This window comes from Symphalangus syndactylus, chromosome 15, assembly GCF_028878055.3.
Source record: "Symphalangus syndactylus isolate Jambi chromosome 15, NHGRI_mSymSyn1-v2.1_pri, whole genome shotgun sequence".
Taxonomy (NCBI): Eukaryota; Metazoa; Chordata; class Mammalia; order Primates; family Hylobatidae; genus Symphalangus; species Symphalangus syndactylus.
The window spans coordinates 87,744,265-87,760,428 of NC_072437.2; the positions used below are offsets into that span (position 1 = coordinate 87,744,265).

General features: G+C 39.0%; 2 protein-coding genes across 11 annotated transcripts in view; both read left to right on the forward strand.

The window, feature by feature from the left end:
• The window catches only part of TRIM13 (tripartite motif containing 13), a 21,568-nt gene extending 13,957 nt beyond the window's left edge, over positions 1 to 7,611 (forward strand). For all 10 annotated transcript variants that reach the window (XM_055244689.2, XM_055244692.2, XM_055244688.2 and 7 more), the window contains one exon: positions 1,070 to 7,611. In XM_055244689.2, coding sequence (XP_055100664.1) covers positions 1,070 to 2,299 — 1,230 coding nt within the window. In that variant the 3' untranslated portion in view covers positions 2,300 to 7,611. The remainder of the gene's footprint in view (positions 1 to 1,069) is intronic.
• KCNRG (potassium channel regulator) lies at positions 4,527 to 15,422 on the forward strand. Its single transcript, XM_063618512.1, has 5 exons — positions 4,527 to 5,157; positions 7,963 to 8,060; positions 8,451 to 8,552; positions 14,518 to 14,571; positions 15,319 to 15,422. Exons 1-5 carry the CDS (start codon positions 4,580 to 4,582, stop codon positions 15,420 to 15,422), a joined length of 936 nt encoding a protein of 311 aa, XP_063474582.1. The 5' UTR covers positions 4,527 to 4,579.
• Positions 15,423 to 16,164: the final 742 nt, after the last annotated feature.

The window sequence follows — 16,164 nt, forward strand, 5'->3', positions numbered from 1 at the left end:
TTAACTTGGAGCTCATCACTTAAGTGCTTTTTCTCCAGACAACATCTGCTGGTATGCAGAAGTGCTTTATGTGTACTGCCTATTTTGTCACACAATATATTAAAAAGCTGTACACAGGCTCAAGACTTAATAAAATGAATAATTTTTACTGCTGCATCAAGAACATTCTTAAGTGAAACCAGTATTCCAACCCCAATTTGGGTGGTGATGAAGAATACAATTCAGTGCTTCTTACAGCTTTGCTCGATCCCTACTAAGGCTTCAGCAGTGTCTACACACCATTGCTTTTACACCATTGGTACAAATGTTGACATGGTGCAAAAAGCAAGTAACATCTTAGTGTTATTACAAAAATAGTTTTGATCTCACAGATGCCCTGAAAGAGGGACATCCAGGTTTCTGCCCACCACGTTGTGAAAATTGATGATTCTAGATAATACAAAGTGGCTTCTATTACTGTTCTGGTGGTTTAAAAAACAACAAAAAACCTCATTTAGTTCTCTACCTAGAAGAGTGAATTGCAACTCTCACCTTGTGCTTTTACCTGTGATTTTAAAAATTGTAATCTTGCTTTTGAAACAGAAAAATATGCCAATTCATAATAAAGTCTACATGAGAGTACGTTTGGATTTATATTTCTGTGCTTCTTTCTTTTATATAACATACCATTTTATATTTGTGGGCCCAGAGTAAAGAGCTCATTCTGTTACAGACACTGAATAGCCTTGTTTTTGTCAGTAGTCAGCTCTGTTTTAAAACAATTGCTTGGGTCCTGCTGGCTCAACTTGCAGTTGTCCTAGTCCTGAGTCTGTCTTAGCCAAAGACTGTTGTTGGAAAGCCCACACAAAGGCCTTGTGTATAGGATGCCCTACTGTTAAAGGAGCATGTTTTAGTCTCAGCGGATTAAATTTGCTTTGGTGTGCATTCCCTTACCAAATTTCTCACTTCTTTGTTTGGCTGGTTATTTCAGTGAAAAATCATTTTAATGTGGAGACAGTTTCTTCTAATTATTACATAGTCCTAGTGGTGACGATTATTGGAGTAAAATAATTTTTTTTTTTTCTGGTAGGATGTGATGGAGCTGCTTGAAGAAGATCTCACGTGCCCTATTTGCTGTAGTCTGTTTGATGATCCACGGGTTTTGCCTTGCTCCCACAACTTCTGCAAAAAATGCTTAGAAGGTATCTTAGAAGGGAGTGTGCGGAATTCCTTGTGGAGACCAGCTCCATTCAAGTGTCCTACATGCCGTAAGGAAACTTCAGCTACTGGAATTAATAGCCTGCAGGTTAATTACTCCCTGAAGGGTATTGTGGAAAAGTATAACAAGATCAAGATCTCTCCCAAAATGCCAGTATGCAAAGGACACTTGGGGCAGCCTCTCAACATTTTCTGCCTGACTGATATGCAGCTGATTTGTGGGATCTGTGCTACTCGTGGAGAGCACACCAAACATGTCTTCTGTTCTATTGAAGATGCCTATGCTCAGGAAAGGGATGCCTTTGAGTCCCTCTTCCAGAGCTTTGAGACCTGGCGTCGGGGAGATGCTCTTTCTCGCTTGGATACCTTGGAAACTAGTAAGAGGAAATCCCTACAGTTACTGACTAAAGATTCAGATAAAGTGAAGGAATTTTTTGAGAAGTTACAATACACACTGGATCAAAAGAAGAATGAAATTCTGTCTGACTTTGAGACCATGAAACTTGCTGTTATGCAAGCATATGACCCAGAGATCAACAAACTCAACACCATCTTGCAGGAGCAACGGATGGCCTTTAACATTGCTGAGGCTTTCAAAGATGTGTCAGAACCCATTGTATTTCTGCAGCAGATGCAGGAGTTTAGGGAGAAAATCAAAGTAATCAAGGAAACTCCTTTACCTCCCTCTAATTTGCCTGCAAGCCCTTTAATGAAGAACTTTGATACCAGTCAGTGGGAAGACATAAAACTAGTCGATGTGGATAAACTTTCTTTGCCTCAAGACACTGGCACATTCATTAGCAAGATTCCCTGGAGCTTTTATAAGTTATTTTTGCTAGTCCTTCTGCTTGGCCTTGTCATTGTCTTTGGTCCTACCATGTTCCTAGAATGGTCATTATTTGATGACCTGGTAACTTGGAAAGACTGTCTTTCAAACATCAGTTCCTATCTGACTAAATCAGCCGATTTTATAGAACAATCAGTTTTTTACTGGGAACAGGTGACAGATGGGTTTTTCATTTTCAATGAAAGATTCAAGAATTTTACTTTGGTGGTACTGAACAATGTGGCAGAATTTGTGTGCAAATATAAACTATTATAAAATCTGTTTCAAGTATGCAGTTCTCTTTTGTTAGAAATTGTTAGAGAATAGAGAGTGGTAATTCAGATTTGGTCGACGATTCTAGTCACATATTTTCCTCCAAAAGTATTCCTTCCAAAAATAATCTATACATGTTCAAATTAGGTAGCATAAAGATAAAAGTGAAATTTAGTAGTATAGGCCTGAACCTTTTTTTGTTTAAAGAGTGCTTTTGAAGTAAGCATCCACCCCAAATGTTGGTTGTATTTATGCTGTGATAAAAATAGGTGAGAGATCGTATGTTCTAGTATTGTATTGATGGAAGTATAGGTAGTATAGTAGTGATTGTTCATCAATCATGCAGTAAAGACCACTTTTTTTTTTTTGAGATGGAGTCTTGCCCTGTCGCCCAGGCTGGAGTGCAGTGGTGCAGTCTTGGCTCACTGCAGCCTCCACCTCCCAGGTTCAAGTGATTCTCCTGCCTTAGCCTCCTGAGTAGCTGGGATTACAGGTGTGTGCCACCACGCCCAACTAATTTTTTGTATTTTTAGTTGAGACAGGGTTTCACTGTCTCTCAAGACCATCCTGTTAGCCAAGATGGTCTTGATCTCCTGACCTCGTGATCCGCCTGCCCCGGCCTCCCAAAGTGCTGGGATTACAGGTGTGAGCCACCGTGCCCGGCCAAAGACTACTCTTAAAGCACCTTTTTGACGGTGAACATGCTCTAAAAAAGGAAAGATATTGTAGAAGTTTCACACACACACACACACACACACACACACACACGTGTGCAGGAGACAACTGGGGGTATTGAAGGTACTAATTAATTAGATTTCCAAAATTTTCTACAGAGAGTTAATTATCACCAAAATGTGAATGGTACATACAAAACCTGGCATTTTCTTGTTATAAGTTTACATTTTTAGGAGAGTGGAGCTTTCAATCTGCCCTTTTCTCCTTTGTTTTTGTAGTTTTCACCAAAGATCAACTAGAAATGTTAAGTGGCTATGCAAGCAAAAGCATAGATAGGTTAAAAAAAAAAGGATCAGGTGGCTGGGCATGGTGGCTCATGTCTATAATCTCAGCATTCTGGGACAGTGATGTGGGAAGATTATTTGAGGCTAGAAGTTCCAGTTCGAAACCAGCTTCATAAACATAGCGAGACCCAGTCTCGACCAAAAAAAAAAAAAATATATATATATACATATACACACAAACACACACACACATATATATATATACATATATATATGTATATATAGAACACATGGCAAGAGCAGGAAATGGGAAGACTACCTTTATTCTGGCAGCTATGTGTTATTTTGTTCCAAAGATGGCAAGTGTACAACCAAACCAATCCACTTGCTTACAGAAAGAATGTTCAGTGTAGTTAAGACTAATTTGACAACAGATAAAACAGTCTGTCAGCTATTACAAAGTACAAAGTAATCAGCTGAACACTAATGCTGTTGTCTGCTCACATGAGATAAAGATACCCTCTCATGGAATAAAAAAACTCACCTTGCTTAGAATTCATATAACAAGTAACCTTATAACTGCTTTCTAGTCTGCCTTATTTCTGTCATAGAGTAAGATATTCCTTGAAAGCCCATTAAGTGGAATAGACTTTCTGAAAATAAGAGATCTTTACCTCAGTCGTCCTCTAATTTGGTTGAGAGGAGGTAATGAAAATGGGGACAGGATAAAAGGCGGCAACTAAAGCACAGAAGAAATGATTTCCTTCTAGCTATGAGAATAGTCAAATTGAGCTTGCCAGGCGAGGTAATGGCTATCTCGTTCCTGACATGTAATTCATGATTTAGCCACTAAATTGCTAAGGAGATCATAAGGAATTAAGAAAAACGTTTAAGTCTAGCCTCTGTGTGGTAGACAGGTATGGGGAGGGAGAATGCTTTTCCCCTCCCAGTAATTAAAAAATTATATATGTGTATATATATATAGTTTTACTAGGTTTTCATGGATAATTTTTTAAATGTAAGACAGGAAAGGGATCTATTTGATGTCTATCTTCAGATATATTGGCAGTTTTCCTTAAACTACTTAGTTCCTCATCTGTTGCTTTTTCATTTTGTATACTGCAAGTTCCCAGGCAACTCGAATTTGCAAACACAGCCATGGATACGCTATTTACCTTAGTTTCCTGGGAATCTAAGTCTGGTTTTTGTTATTCTTCCCTCCCCTCCGTTGTATAATCATGTATAACTAGCAACATTTATGGTTATAGGTTGATTTCCTAAGTGTGGCTGATGGTAGTAGCCTCTAGTTTGAAGTGAAGGAAGAATGAGTAGTCCGGAACTGGTCACTTTGAATTTGGGAGGGAAGATATTCACGACAAGGTTTTCTATGATAAAGCAGTTTCCTGCTTCTCGGTTGGCATGCATGTTAGATGGCAGAGACCAAGAATTCAAGATGGTTGGTGACCAGATTTTTGTAGACAGAGATGGTGATTTATTTAGTTTCATCTTAGATTTTTTGAGAACTCACCAGCTTTTATTACCCACTGACTTTTCAGACTATCTTAGGCTTCAGAGAGAGGCTCTTTTCTATGAACTTCGTTCTCTAGTTGATCTCTTAAACCCATACCTGCTACAGCCAAGACCTGCTCTTGTGGAAGTGCATTTCCTAAGCGGGAACACTCAAGCTTTTTTCAGGGTGTTTGGCTCTTGCAGCAAAACAATTGAGATGTTAACTGGGAGGATTACAGTGTTTACAGAACAACCTTCAGCGCCGACCTGGAATAGTAACTCTTTCCCTCCTCAGATGACCTTACTTCCACTGCCTCCACAAAGACCTTCTTACCATGACCTGGTTTTCCAGTGTGGTTCTGACAGCACTACTGATAACCAAACTGGAGTCAGGTATTTTGTACTTTGCAGTATTTCTCTTGTATACCAGTTTGTGATGTTTTCTCTAAAAACTTGAAGTTCCTCAGGCCTGTAACTTCTCCTGGAAAAGATGATTCTTCAAAATAATGTTTTGGAGTAATCAGTGGAGTTGGGTAGAATGACCAAATAATTATTTTCCAAACTGGGATACTTTTTAGAGTGAAAGGGGCTATTATTAGGTGGGACAAAAGGAATAAATGAAGACTGCCCAGAAAAAACTGAGACTATGGACATTCAAATCATGGGAGAAAATAATTTTATATATTATGTTCCATTGCTAATGAATTTGACTTAGAAAAGAATTACATTTTTTTTTTTTTTTTTTTTTTTTTTTCCTGAAGACAGAATTGCCTTATTTTTAAGAGATTCTTTCAGTGGTTCACATAAAGTCAAGTCTCGCTCACTGGTTTCTCTTGAGTTCCTTACACACTATATAATTTGTTCTTTCAGTTCTTATGATTCAACTACTGTTTTTCCTTCAGCTGACTTTATTTTTAAACACCCTTACAGACAGATATATCTCATGGCAAATTTGGTATCCTGTTACAGCCTTGGCTCTTAAACAACTCAAAATATTGGGATAGGCTGTCAGTATGTTAAGGATAGTTGCTCCTGAGTCAATTCTTCACTTACTCCCTCTGTTGTTCTTGGCTGGATCCTAACGCTGATTTCCACTCTGCTGTCACAAACATTTTTTCCCCCCGTAAAATGTCTTAATGCTGTCCTACCATTATTTTACCAACTGTGAAAGCTGGCTTTAATTTTTAGGAGGAAAAGAAAAGCCTGCATGTGTTCTTTATTGGTATCATTTAAAATATACTTTTTTTTTTGTGGTAAACGTAGGCGTATTTTAAGATATTTTCTTAACTTCAGCAGTAGCCAACAGGAAGGATAACAGTGTCTCTCTCTCTTAATGACACACTCCTTGGTTTTGCTTACCAACTGGAGGACACTAGGTAGTATAACCGAGTATGACAATTCTTAAGTGTTTACATTTTATAACTTCCTGTCCTTCCAAAGAGGTTGAAATGTCATTTTGAGAAAAGAGAGCCAGTCAAGCTAGTAGGCTGATTGTGAAGAAAATCTAATACCTTATCTTTATCTCAAACCTCTGTACAACTTTATTTTCATTGATGGGATACTTTAACAAAAATGAAAATTTTTTTGGTTTTTAAAATTTGAGTGATTATGACCTCTTTGGGGATCATGCTTCAAAAAGTCAGAAACCTAGAGAAAAAACTGTCATTGATTTTTAAGAAGAAACACAGTAGGTCAAAAGAAGATGTCCTGGAAATACGAAATACTCTTTAAAAACCATGCATTTGGAGAAAGTAATTGTTACCTTGAAAAACATGATTAAAAACTAAAACTGGGATGTTCCTGTGTGTACACAGTGCCAAATGGTTTTCCCTTTTTATGTTGTGTTTGTGTTTTAGAAACAGCACAAAAGTTTTTTCCATTTTAAAGTGAGAAAACATTATATTTAGACTTCCTTAATTCCAAAATCAGAAGCTGTTTTTAAAATTAGCATTTTCTTGCATCACCAAATGGTATTCAATTGTTTGAAGCTCAAAATTTTTTCCATTCCATAAATGTTTGTGAATTTTTAGACAGTGCCAATTTAAAAGTAGAGATAGCCAATCTGAATACAGTGACATTATGGGGATCTCTGGTGATTGGGATGAAAACTCTGGCCTTAAAAGGCCCACTTTTAGTATATAATTGCCTAATTAGCAATCATTTTTATTTTTTGCTCGCTCCCTGGTCTGAATCTGTCTATTCAGATATTTTTGGTAGGTTTGGAAAATAGAGAAGTGAGCCTAATTGGTGCCTAATTGTCTGGTGTATCATTCACCTTATTCAGTTTGTTCTATCAATATGATTTACCCTTCAAGGTTAACCTAGCAGGTTGCTCAGTTATTATCTCTCAAGGTCATAGTACTAGAAATACTTGGCTTGCATCTTTCAGATGCCATTCATGTTATCAAGCTCAAGTTATAGTTGGTCACAGGATTCTAGAGTCTTTATTTGACTTCTCCTTTTTGAACTGGCTCAAATGGAAAAGTGTAGTTGCTTTTAAATTTTAAAAATAAGTTTAGACTTTCTATTTCCCATTGGTTTCCCCTATTCTGTCCTTTCTTTGTGTGCTTGAAATATTTTATTTTTCAGTTTGTCCTCATAGGGAATCAAGTATTTTAGCTAGGTGATTTCTTGCAAGTACATTCCACTTTGTTACAATCTACTATCTGTATATACTATTTGTATCTTAATTCTTTTATGAGATGTTCTGTAACATTTTTTCTCTTTGACAAATGTTTTTAGACTGTACAGTCAAGATCTGGGGCTTGGGGGTAAGTGGAATGATTTGCTAATATTGAGAATCTGTTGTATCAAACATAATAAACATTTTTTGAGATGTGCTTTATAGTTTGGTAATGCTTAGATTTTACTATTGGTTTCTTTGCTTAGAATGAGTTTCTAAATGTGAACTACAAAAACCACTCTACTTCAAGCATGATCATTAGAAGAAGGTTAGGGATGTCCCCAAGCATCATTTTATCCCTTAAAACTACAGATAGTTTAGGTTTCTGCCTGAACTAATCTAAGTTAGCTTTTTCTTCACATCTCATAAACTAATGGTGGGAGGACACAAAGAGTTTTATGAAAATATTTTTGATGGCAGATAAGGAAGGAGTCATAAAGCTGTATCCATGCAGATGTGTTATGCTGACATTATTATTATTATTATTGAGATGGAGTTTCACTCTTGTTGCCCAGGCTGGTGTGCAATGGCGTGATCTCGGCTCACCACAACCTCCGCCTCTGGGGTTCAAGTGATTCTCCTGCCTCAGCCTCTCGAGTAGCTGGGATTACAGGCATGCACCACCACCCCTAGCTAATTTTTGTATTTTTAGTAGAGACAGAGTTTCACCATGTTGGTCAGGCTGGTCTCAAACTCCCAACCTCAGGTGATCCACCAGCCTCGGCTTCCCAAAATGCTGGGATTACAGGCGTGAGGCACTACGCCCAGCCTATGCTGACATTATTAAAGCCAACAGACAGCTAATCTGAAAAGTTCATGTGCATTTTTTTCTTTTTTTGAGACGGAGTCTCGCTCTGTCACCCAGGCTGGAGTGCAGTGGCGCCATCTTGGCTCACTGCAAGCTCCGCCTCCTCATGTGCATTTTTCTTGAATTGGTTCTGTGTACTGCATTTGTTCTGTGGAGCACCTTAGTGAATAGAAGATTTTGCTCTTTCTACTCCAGAGGCTTTTGACCCCAAGTTGTGCTCTTTGACAATGGAGAGTTATTGCGTAAAAAGTGACAATAAAATCTTGACATTTCATATCTGCAAAATTTCACTTAAAGGTAAATTTGATAGGAGTAAGTCACAAAGGAAAATCCATAATGTCAGTGCTAATAACTGATAAGAGTAGATCTGGAGGGGAAATTGTAAGTACACAGCATTTATTAAAATATTTGATTCAATCAACTAATTAAACAAAGTAGCAAATTCAAAACAAAATTGGAATTAGTTATATAAAGAATTAAGACAATTGTTTGATCAAATGTTTTCTTTAGAAAGTGATCTCTCAAATTGATGAGTGTTGGTTTACTTCTAAATATGGAATTGAAATGACTTTCAAAATCACAGCAAGGTCTCGATTTTCAGCACCTGATTACTGATTTGGCAGCCTAGCGTGGTGGCTCATGGATGTAATCCCAGCACTTTGGGAGGCCGAGATGGGTGGATCCCTTGAGGTCAGGAGTTTGAGACCAGCCTGGCCAACATGGTGAAACTTAATCTCTACTAAAAATACAAAAATTAGCTGGGCATGGTGGTGTGCGCCTGTAATCCCACCTGCTTAGGAGGCTGAGGCAGAAGAATCGCCTCAACCTGGGAGGCGGAGGTTGCTGTGAGCCAAGATCACACCACTACACACCAGCCTGGGTGATAGAGTAAGACTCCGTCTCAAAAAAAAAAAAAAAAAAAAAAAATTACTGATTTGGATTTGTAAATGAAATTTCAAAAAAAAAATCTGTCTTGAGAAGGTATGATGCCTTTGTAAGTCAAATTTATGTGTATAGTTTTGCTAGTTATTAAAGGGATGCTTTATAATTAAGCTTCTTTTTGTGTGTCCTAGGTATGTTTCTATAAAACTTGATAACTGAAAATTGGCCCACGGAACAAATGTCCTCAGCTTACTGACACTTTATTAAAGAAAGGCTTTCATTTGGTCAGCACTAGAACAGTATCCTCTGAAGACAAAACTGAATGTTATAGCTTTGAAAGGATAAAAAGCCCTGAAGTGCTCATCATGAATGAAACACCAAAACCAGAGACTATCATCATACCAGAGCAATCTCAGATAAAGAAATGAAGTTGTCTATTCTCTTTTAAAGAGAAATTGCCATTTTTCTTGTTTCATTACATATTTAGGGCATACATGTTAGCCAAATCTATACTCAGCCTAACTCTTGGCTTCATCTGCTGCCATACCATCTCTGGGCAACCAGGCGCCAATTGTGCTTAAGCCGTAATGCTTGCTGCTCTCTAGACAACTCCATGTACTTGGTGCTTTGGTATATGTTCTACCTTCAATACATCTTTTCCTTTCTCTTCTTCATGAATGCTATGAGCTGAGATTGCGCCACTGCACACTAGCTTGGGTGACAGAGGAAGACTGTCTAAAAAAAAAAAAATTGATTAAACTGATGGATACCCTAAGTACCCTGACTTGATCATTACACATTCTATGCATGCAAAAAATGCCACATGTACCCCATAAATATGTAGAAATATTATATGTAAATAAATAAATAGTTGGACCTCCCACTTACGTTTCAGTATTTTATTTATTTATTTATTTAGACAGAGTTTCACTCTTGTCGCCCAAGCTGGAGTGCAAAGGTGCGATCTCAGCTCAGTGCAACCCCCACCTCCCGGGTACAAGTGATTCTCCTACCTCAGCCTCCCGAGTAGCTGGGATTACAGGCATGCGAAACCACGCCCGGCTAAGTTTTGTATTTTTAGTAGAGATGGGGTTTCATCATGTTGGCCAGGATGGTCTCAATCTCTTGACCTCGTGATCCGCCCACCTTGGCCTCCCAAAGTGCTGAGATTACAGGCGTGAGCCACCGTGCCTGGCCCCAGCATGTTTTTATCAATCACAGTTTCATTTCTGACAAGGCACCAAATATTTTACTTATTTATTTAATACTCTTTATATAATACTGTGTCACCAGGCTGGAGTGCAGGAGTTGGAAGCTGTAGTGAATTCTGGTGTATTCATAACTCATGCAGCCTCAAACTCTTGGGCTCAAGTGATCCTCCCACCTCAGCCTCCCAAGTAGCTGGGACTACAGGCGCATACCACCATGCCAGGGTAATTGTTTTTTACTTTTTATAGAGACAAGGTCTCACATGTTGTCCAGGCTGGTCTCCAACTCTTGGCCTTAAGTGACTTTCCCACTTTGGCCTCCCAGAGCACTGGGATTACAGGTGTGAGCCACCATGCCTAGCCAAGGCACCAAGATTTTAGCTTATGATTCTTGAACCTCAATAATTTACCTTATAAGTGATTAGAAGTTCTCCCTACAAATCTTTTCTGAAAAAGAGCTCTAATGCTTAATTTTACTCTTGGATTTAATATGCAAGTTGTAATTACAAAGAGTTCTTAGGGTATGGTAAAGTCAAGATTAATTTAGGCTGCTTTTTTTTTTTTTTTGAGACAGGGTCTCACTCTGTTACCCAGATTGGAGTGCAGTGGTGCGATTTCAGCTCATTGCAACCTCCATCTCCCAGGCTCAAGCGATCCTCCCATCTCAGCCTCCTGAGTAGCTGGGACTACACGCCCACCTAATTTTTTGTATTTTTGGTAGAGATGGTGTTTCACCATGTTGTCTAGGCTGGCGTAGAACTCCTGACCTCAGGTGATCCGCCCGCCTCAGTCTCCCAAAGTGCTGGGATGACAGGTGTGAGCCACTGTGCCTGGCCTATTTAGGTGCTTTAAAAACGTATTTGAAATCAGGAGCCTGAAGTAGTATAAAATGGTCACAAGAAAGCAGCTTGAGAAATACATGGTTTAGGAAATCATAATCTGTTTCTAATTTGTCCTTTATACCATATACAAGTGACAAACTTCAGCTTTGCTTTATAAACTTTTGTACTGATTCTCTATCATAAGTAATAGAAATGTTCACATCAGTAGAGAATTACACTACTAGAGACTACGCTGGGGTAATAAAAGATTTGCTAAGAGCACTCAATCTCTTACATTCTACTGCTATTTTTCCTCTGTGCTAGGGAAGTTGGCTGTAATGGCAAGTTTAGCAATGCAGAAGCTACTGTGAGGACATTTTCAAAAATAAATTTATGAAATTGTATTACCTTCCTGGAACCAAAGGATCCATGGGAGACAGCAATGTGGCATCAGACTTAGCATTTTTAAACAAATGCTCAGAAATAAAGATAGGACATTTTAAAATTACTAAAAATACTTAGATTTCTGGAATATCAATGACCTAGTAAAAAACATAAGTACTGGGCTGGGCTTAGTGGTTATAATCCCAGCATTTTTTTTTTTTTGAGATGGAGTCTCGCTCTGTCGCCCAGGCTGGAGTGCAGTGGCGCAATCTCAGCTCACTGCAAGCTCTGCCTCCCGGGTTCACGCCATTCTCCTGCCTCAGCCTCTCCGAGCAGCTGGGACTACAGGCGCCCGCCACCACGCCCGGCTAATTTTTTTGTATTTTTAGTAGAGACGGGGTTTCACCGTGGTCTCGATCTCCTGACCTCGTGATCTGCCCGCCTCGGCCTCCCAAAGTGCTGGGATTACAGGCGTGAGCCACCGCGCCCGGCCAATCCCAGCATTTTGAGAGGTCAAGGCGGAAGGATCCTTGAGCTCAGGAGTTCGAGATCAGCCTGAGCAACAGAGTGAGACCTCCATCTCTCTATGATTTAAAAACAATATCAACAACAAAAAAACCCAAAAATCACAATTACCGGCTTTGCTGTAGAACTATACCTCAAGATTTAGTAGGATTTCTGGCTGGACGAGGTGGCTCACGTCTGTAATCCCAGCACTCTGGGAGGCTGAGGTGGGTGGATCACTTGAGGTCAGGAGACCAGCTTGGCTGACATGGTGAAACCCTGTCTCCACCAAAAATTACAAAAATTGGCTGGGCATGGTGGCACGTGCCTGTAGTCCCCAGTTACTCGGAAGGCTGAGGCAGGAGAATTGCTTGAGCCTGGAAGGCGGAGGTTGCAGCCTCCGCCGAGATCATGCCATTGCACTCCAGCCTAGGTGACAGAGTGGGACTCTGTCTCAAAAAAAAAAAAAAAAAAAAAAAAAAAGGATTTCTGTTGGGCCTATTATAAATGAAAAATACAAATTTTATCAAAACACCTCATCATCGAAAATACCTTAATATTTAACTAAACTATGAGATCCAATCACAAAAATATTTTCATGGATAAAAAGCTAAAATCTTACATGAGTGAAAATGGAAAATGATATTAAGCATGGCACAGAATAAAAACAGAACATGTAGCAAAATAAATAGGACCTTGCTCCCAAAACTAAAATGTGTTTAAGACTTGTCTAACCACCCAAGGCTTTTAGGTAGGTAGTCTTCTGTACCTTCAGATTTCACACCAACACCTCAAAATCCAGAAATCATTAAAGCAAATGGCTTTTTATTAAACAAATGGCTTTTTTTTTTTTTTTTTTTTTTTTTTTTTGAGACGGAGTCTCGCTCTGTCGCCCGGGCTGGAGTGCAGTGGCACGATCTCGGCTCACTGCAAGCTCCGCCTCCTGGGTTCACGCCATTCTCCTGCCTCAGCCTCTCCGAGTAGCTGGGACTACAGGCGCCCGCCACCACGCCCGGCTAATTTTTTGTATTTTTAGTAGAGACAGGGTTTCACCATGGTCTGGATCTCCTGACCTCGTGATCCGCCCGCCTCGGCCTCCCAAAGTGCTGGGATTACAAGCGTGAGCCACCGCGCCCGGCAACAAATGGCTTTTTATCAGTAGGGTAAAACATGCCAATTAACTGTTTCATTTCATATTATTATTCATCATCTCATAACACTTCTGGAAAGAATGTGAATTTCTTCAGGTTCATGAGTATGAGGCCAAATAGGAGAGATTTATTTTACCCTTTTTTTTTTTTTTAAGCAGGATTTCACCCTGTCACCCAGCTAGAGTGTAGTGGTGCTATCATGGCTCACTGTAACCTCAAAATCCAGAGCCCAAGCTATCCTTTAGCCTCAGCCTCCTGAGTACCTGGGACTGCAAGTGCATGCCACCATGCCTAGCTAATTTTTAATTTTTTTTGTAAAGATGAAGTCTTACTATGTTGCCCAGGCTGGTCTTAAACTTCTGGGCTCAAGCAATCCTTCCACCTCACCCTCCCAAAGTGTTGGGATTACAGGCGTGTGCCACTGCACCTGGTCTACCCTTTTTGTAATAAGAGACCTCCAAGGAAATCTGGCTGCAATGTTTAAGGTTCCATGAGTTCTTTTAAGATGAGGACTGAGACTGTGCTATAGTGGTCTATGTCATACTCCCCTACAGTGGTGGGCATCTAACAAGCTCAAGTGAGCTGAACTGAAACATTTGGAAACTATAGTCTCAGTGAATAGATGCCTGGAAAAACAAGATTTATCGTAGATTCAGAGATGGATGAGGATAATTTAAATAATACAATCTGAAAGAGTTGACTCAAGTTACAGATTACAGAAACTACCCCAGAATATTTTCAATTAGAAGTTTACTTGGGGCCAGGTGTGGTGGCTCGCGCCTGTAATCCCAGCACTTTGGGAGGCCAAGGTGGGAGGATCACTTGAGGTCAGGAGTTCGAGACCAAGCTAACCAACATGGTGAAACCCCGTCTCTACTAAAAATACAAAAATTAGCCAGGTGTGGTGGGAGGCACCTGCAATTTCAGCTATTGGGGTGGCTGAGGCAGGAGAATCGCTTGAATCTGGGAGGCAGAGGTTGCAGTAAGCTGAGATTGCGCCATTGCCCTCCAGCCTTGGCAAAGAAATGAGACTCCATTAAAGACAAAAAAGGTTTACTTGGGTAATGCCATATGGAAAGGAGATGAAAATATAGATGCATATGGGGATATAAACTTGTTGCAAATTACACAAAATTGTATGTTTAAGCAGAGTAAAATAGGCCAGTTAAAACTGGGATATACTTAATTTGCTAAGAACAATGTAATGCTACCAGAATGCTTAACAATTAAAAAAACTAAGAGAATATAAGTTCAAAATGAGTGTCACATGACTATAATTGATAGTAAATCTTCACTTACCTCCATAACTTAGGAGTCAAGAAAAGAAAGGAGAAGTTAGCAGACCAGGCATGTAAATCAGATGTAAGTAGGATGGAATATAGAAATATTCCTAGTTCTGGGTAACCCAATTTGAGGTCATAAGTTTACTGAATTTGGATTAATCAAGTGGTTCAATAATTAAGGTAAAATGGTCCAAAAGATCCTGATATATCCAGAAGACATATTACTGAGGTTTTACAAGGCTAATTTGAAATGCAGATTAACATTTTAGGTTTCCTTACATATCATTAAAATAGACCATATTAAAAATCAATTTCAGAATCTGTTTTATGACTAGAATAAAAAAAACAAAGATGTAGAGTAACATTGTATTTCTGTCTGATGCTGGGAGGCTATTTTTCATGGCAAGTAATAACTGGGTAAACAGTGATACTTTACAAATAGGAATCCTAGAAAACAAGGTTTTGCTCCTAGAAAACAAAAATAGTTGCTTTCAATTAATTTTCTAAAAATGGTTGCATTGGTCACTTTTTAAACTCCTACAATCTGAGCAGCACTGAATTCCTATTTGATTTTTTTTTTTGCTAATAGTTTTCTTCAGAAGCAAACCTGCTTTAGGGTGAGAAAAAGTTTCAGACCTTAGACAGAACCTTCATTTCCTCTTAAGTATGTTTCTCCATCAAAAACAAGTATTCAAATAAAGAATCTCAATTATCTAAACCTATTTTTGGCCATCTTCCGGAATTTCTTGTTAAATCTCCTTTGAAATGCCACAGTTGCACTCTTGGAAAACTTGTCTTCCTGGTTTTCAAATTTCTGTTTATTATTACAGCTCTTCGGCTAGAATGCCAGGTCTTTGTGCTGTACTGTTTCTTGAAACTGGAGACTAGCACACTTCCCCCAATTCAATTACTTGCTTTCCATTTGAGAAATTAAAGCCATGTCAATTTTACAAAGTTTTAACTGACTGAATTATTTGGACTTTAAGTTCTCAATTTCATTCCCTTAGCCTAATACTGGGAAAGATCTTGGTTTTATTAAGAGAAGGTAAGGTTTAAGAGTATTAACACATTTCAGTCATTGACTTTCATAATTGATATAAGCGTAGGGATTTTCTAACAGGCACAGGCTTGAGATATGACACTCTAAGGAAAAAAGGGAGAGTTCTTATTCAATTCTAGAAATGTTTAAGATTACATACCTAATGATATAGTTTATTTACATAAATGTGTGTTCATATTTTTTCTAAAAGAAAGGGACCCACTGTCCTTCATAAAGAGCTTCAGTCAGCTTTTCTACCCTTATCAGCCTTATATAACTGCCAAAGTTACCTCTCCAGCCTGACTTTTACATAGAATTCCAGTTCTGTATATCCAGCCACCTTAAATGAAGACATTTCAAGCTTAATGCCTAAATATCACCTTAAATACATTGCAGAAATGGAACACATTTTCTCCCTCTTAAACTAGTTTCTTTTCTTTTTTTTTTGACAGAGTCACTCTGTCATCCAGGCTGGAGTGCAGTGGCATGATCTTGGCTCACTGCAGCCTCCACTGCCCAGGTTCAAGAGATTCTCCTGCCTCAGCCTCCTGAGTAGCTGGGATTACAGGCATGAGCTACCACGTCTGACTGATTTTTGTACTTTTAATAGAGGTGGGGTTTCACCATGTTCGCCAGG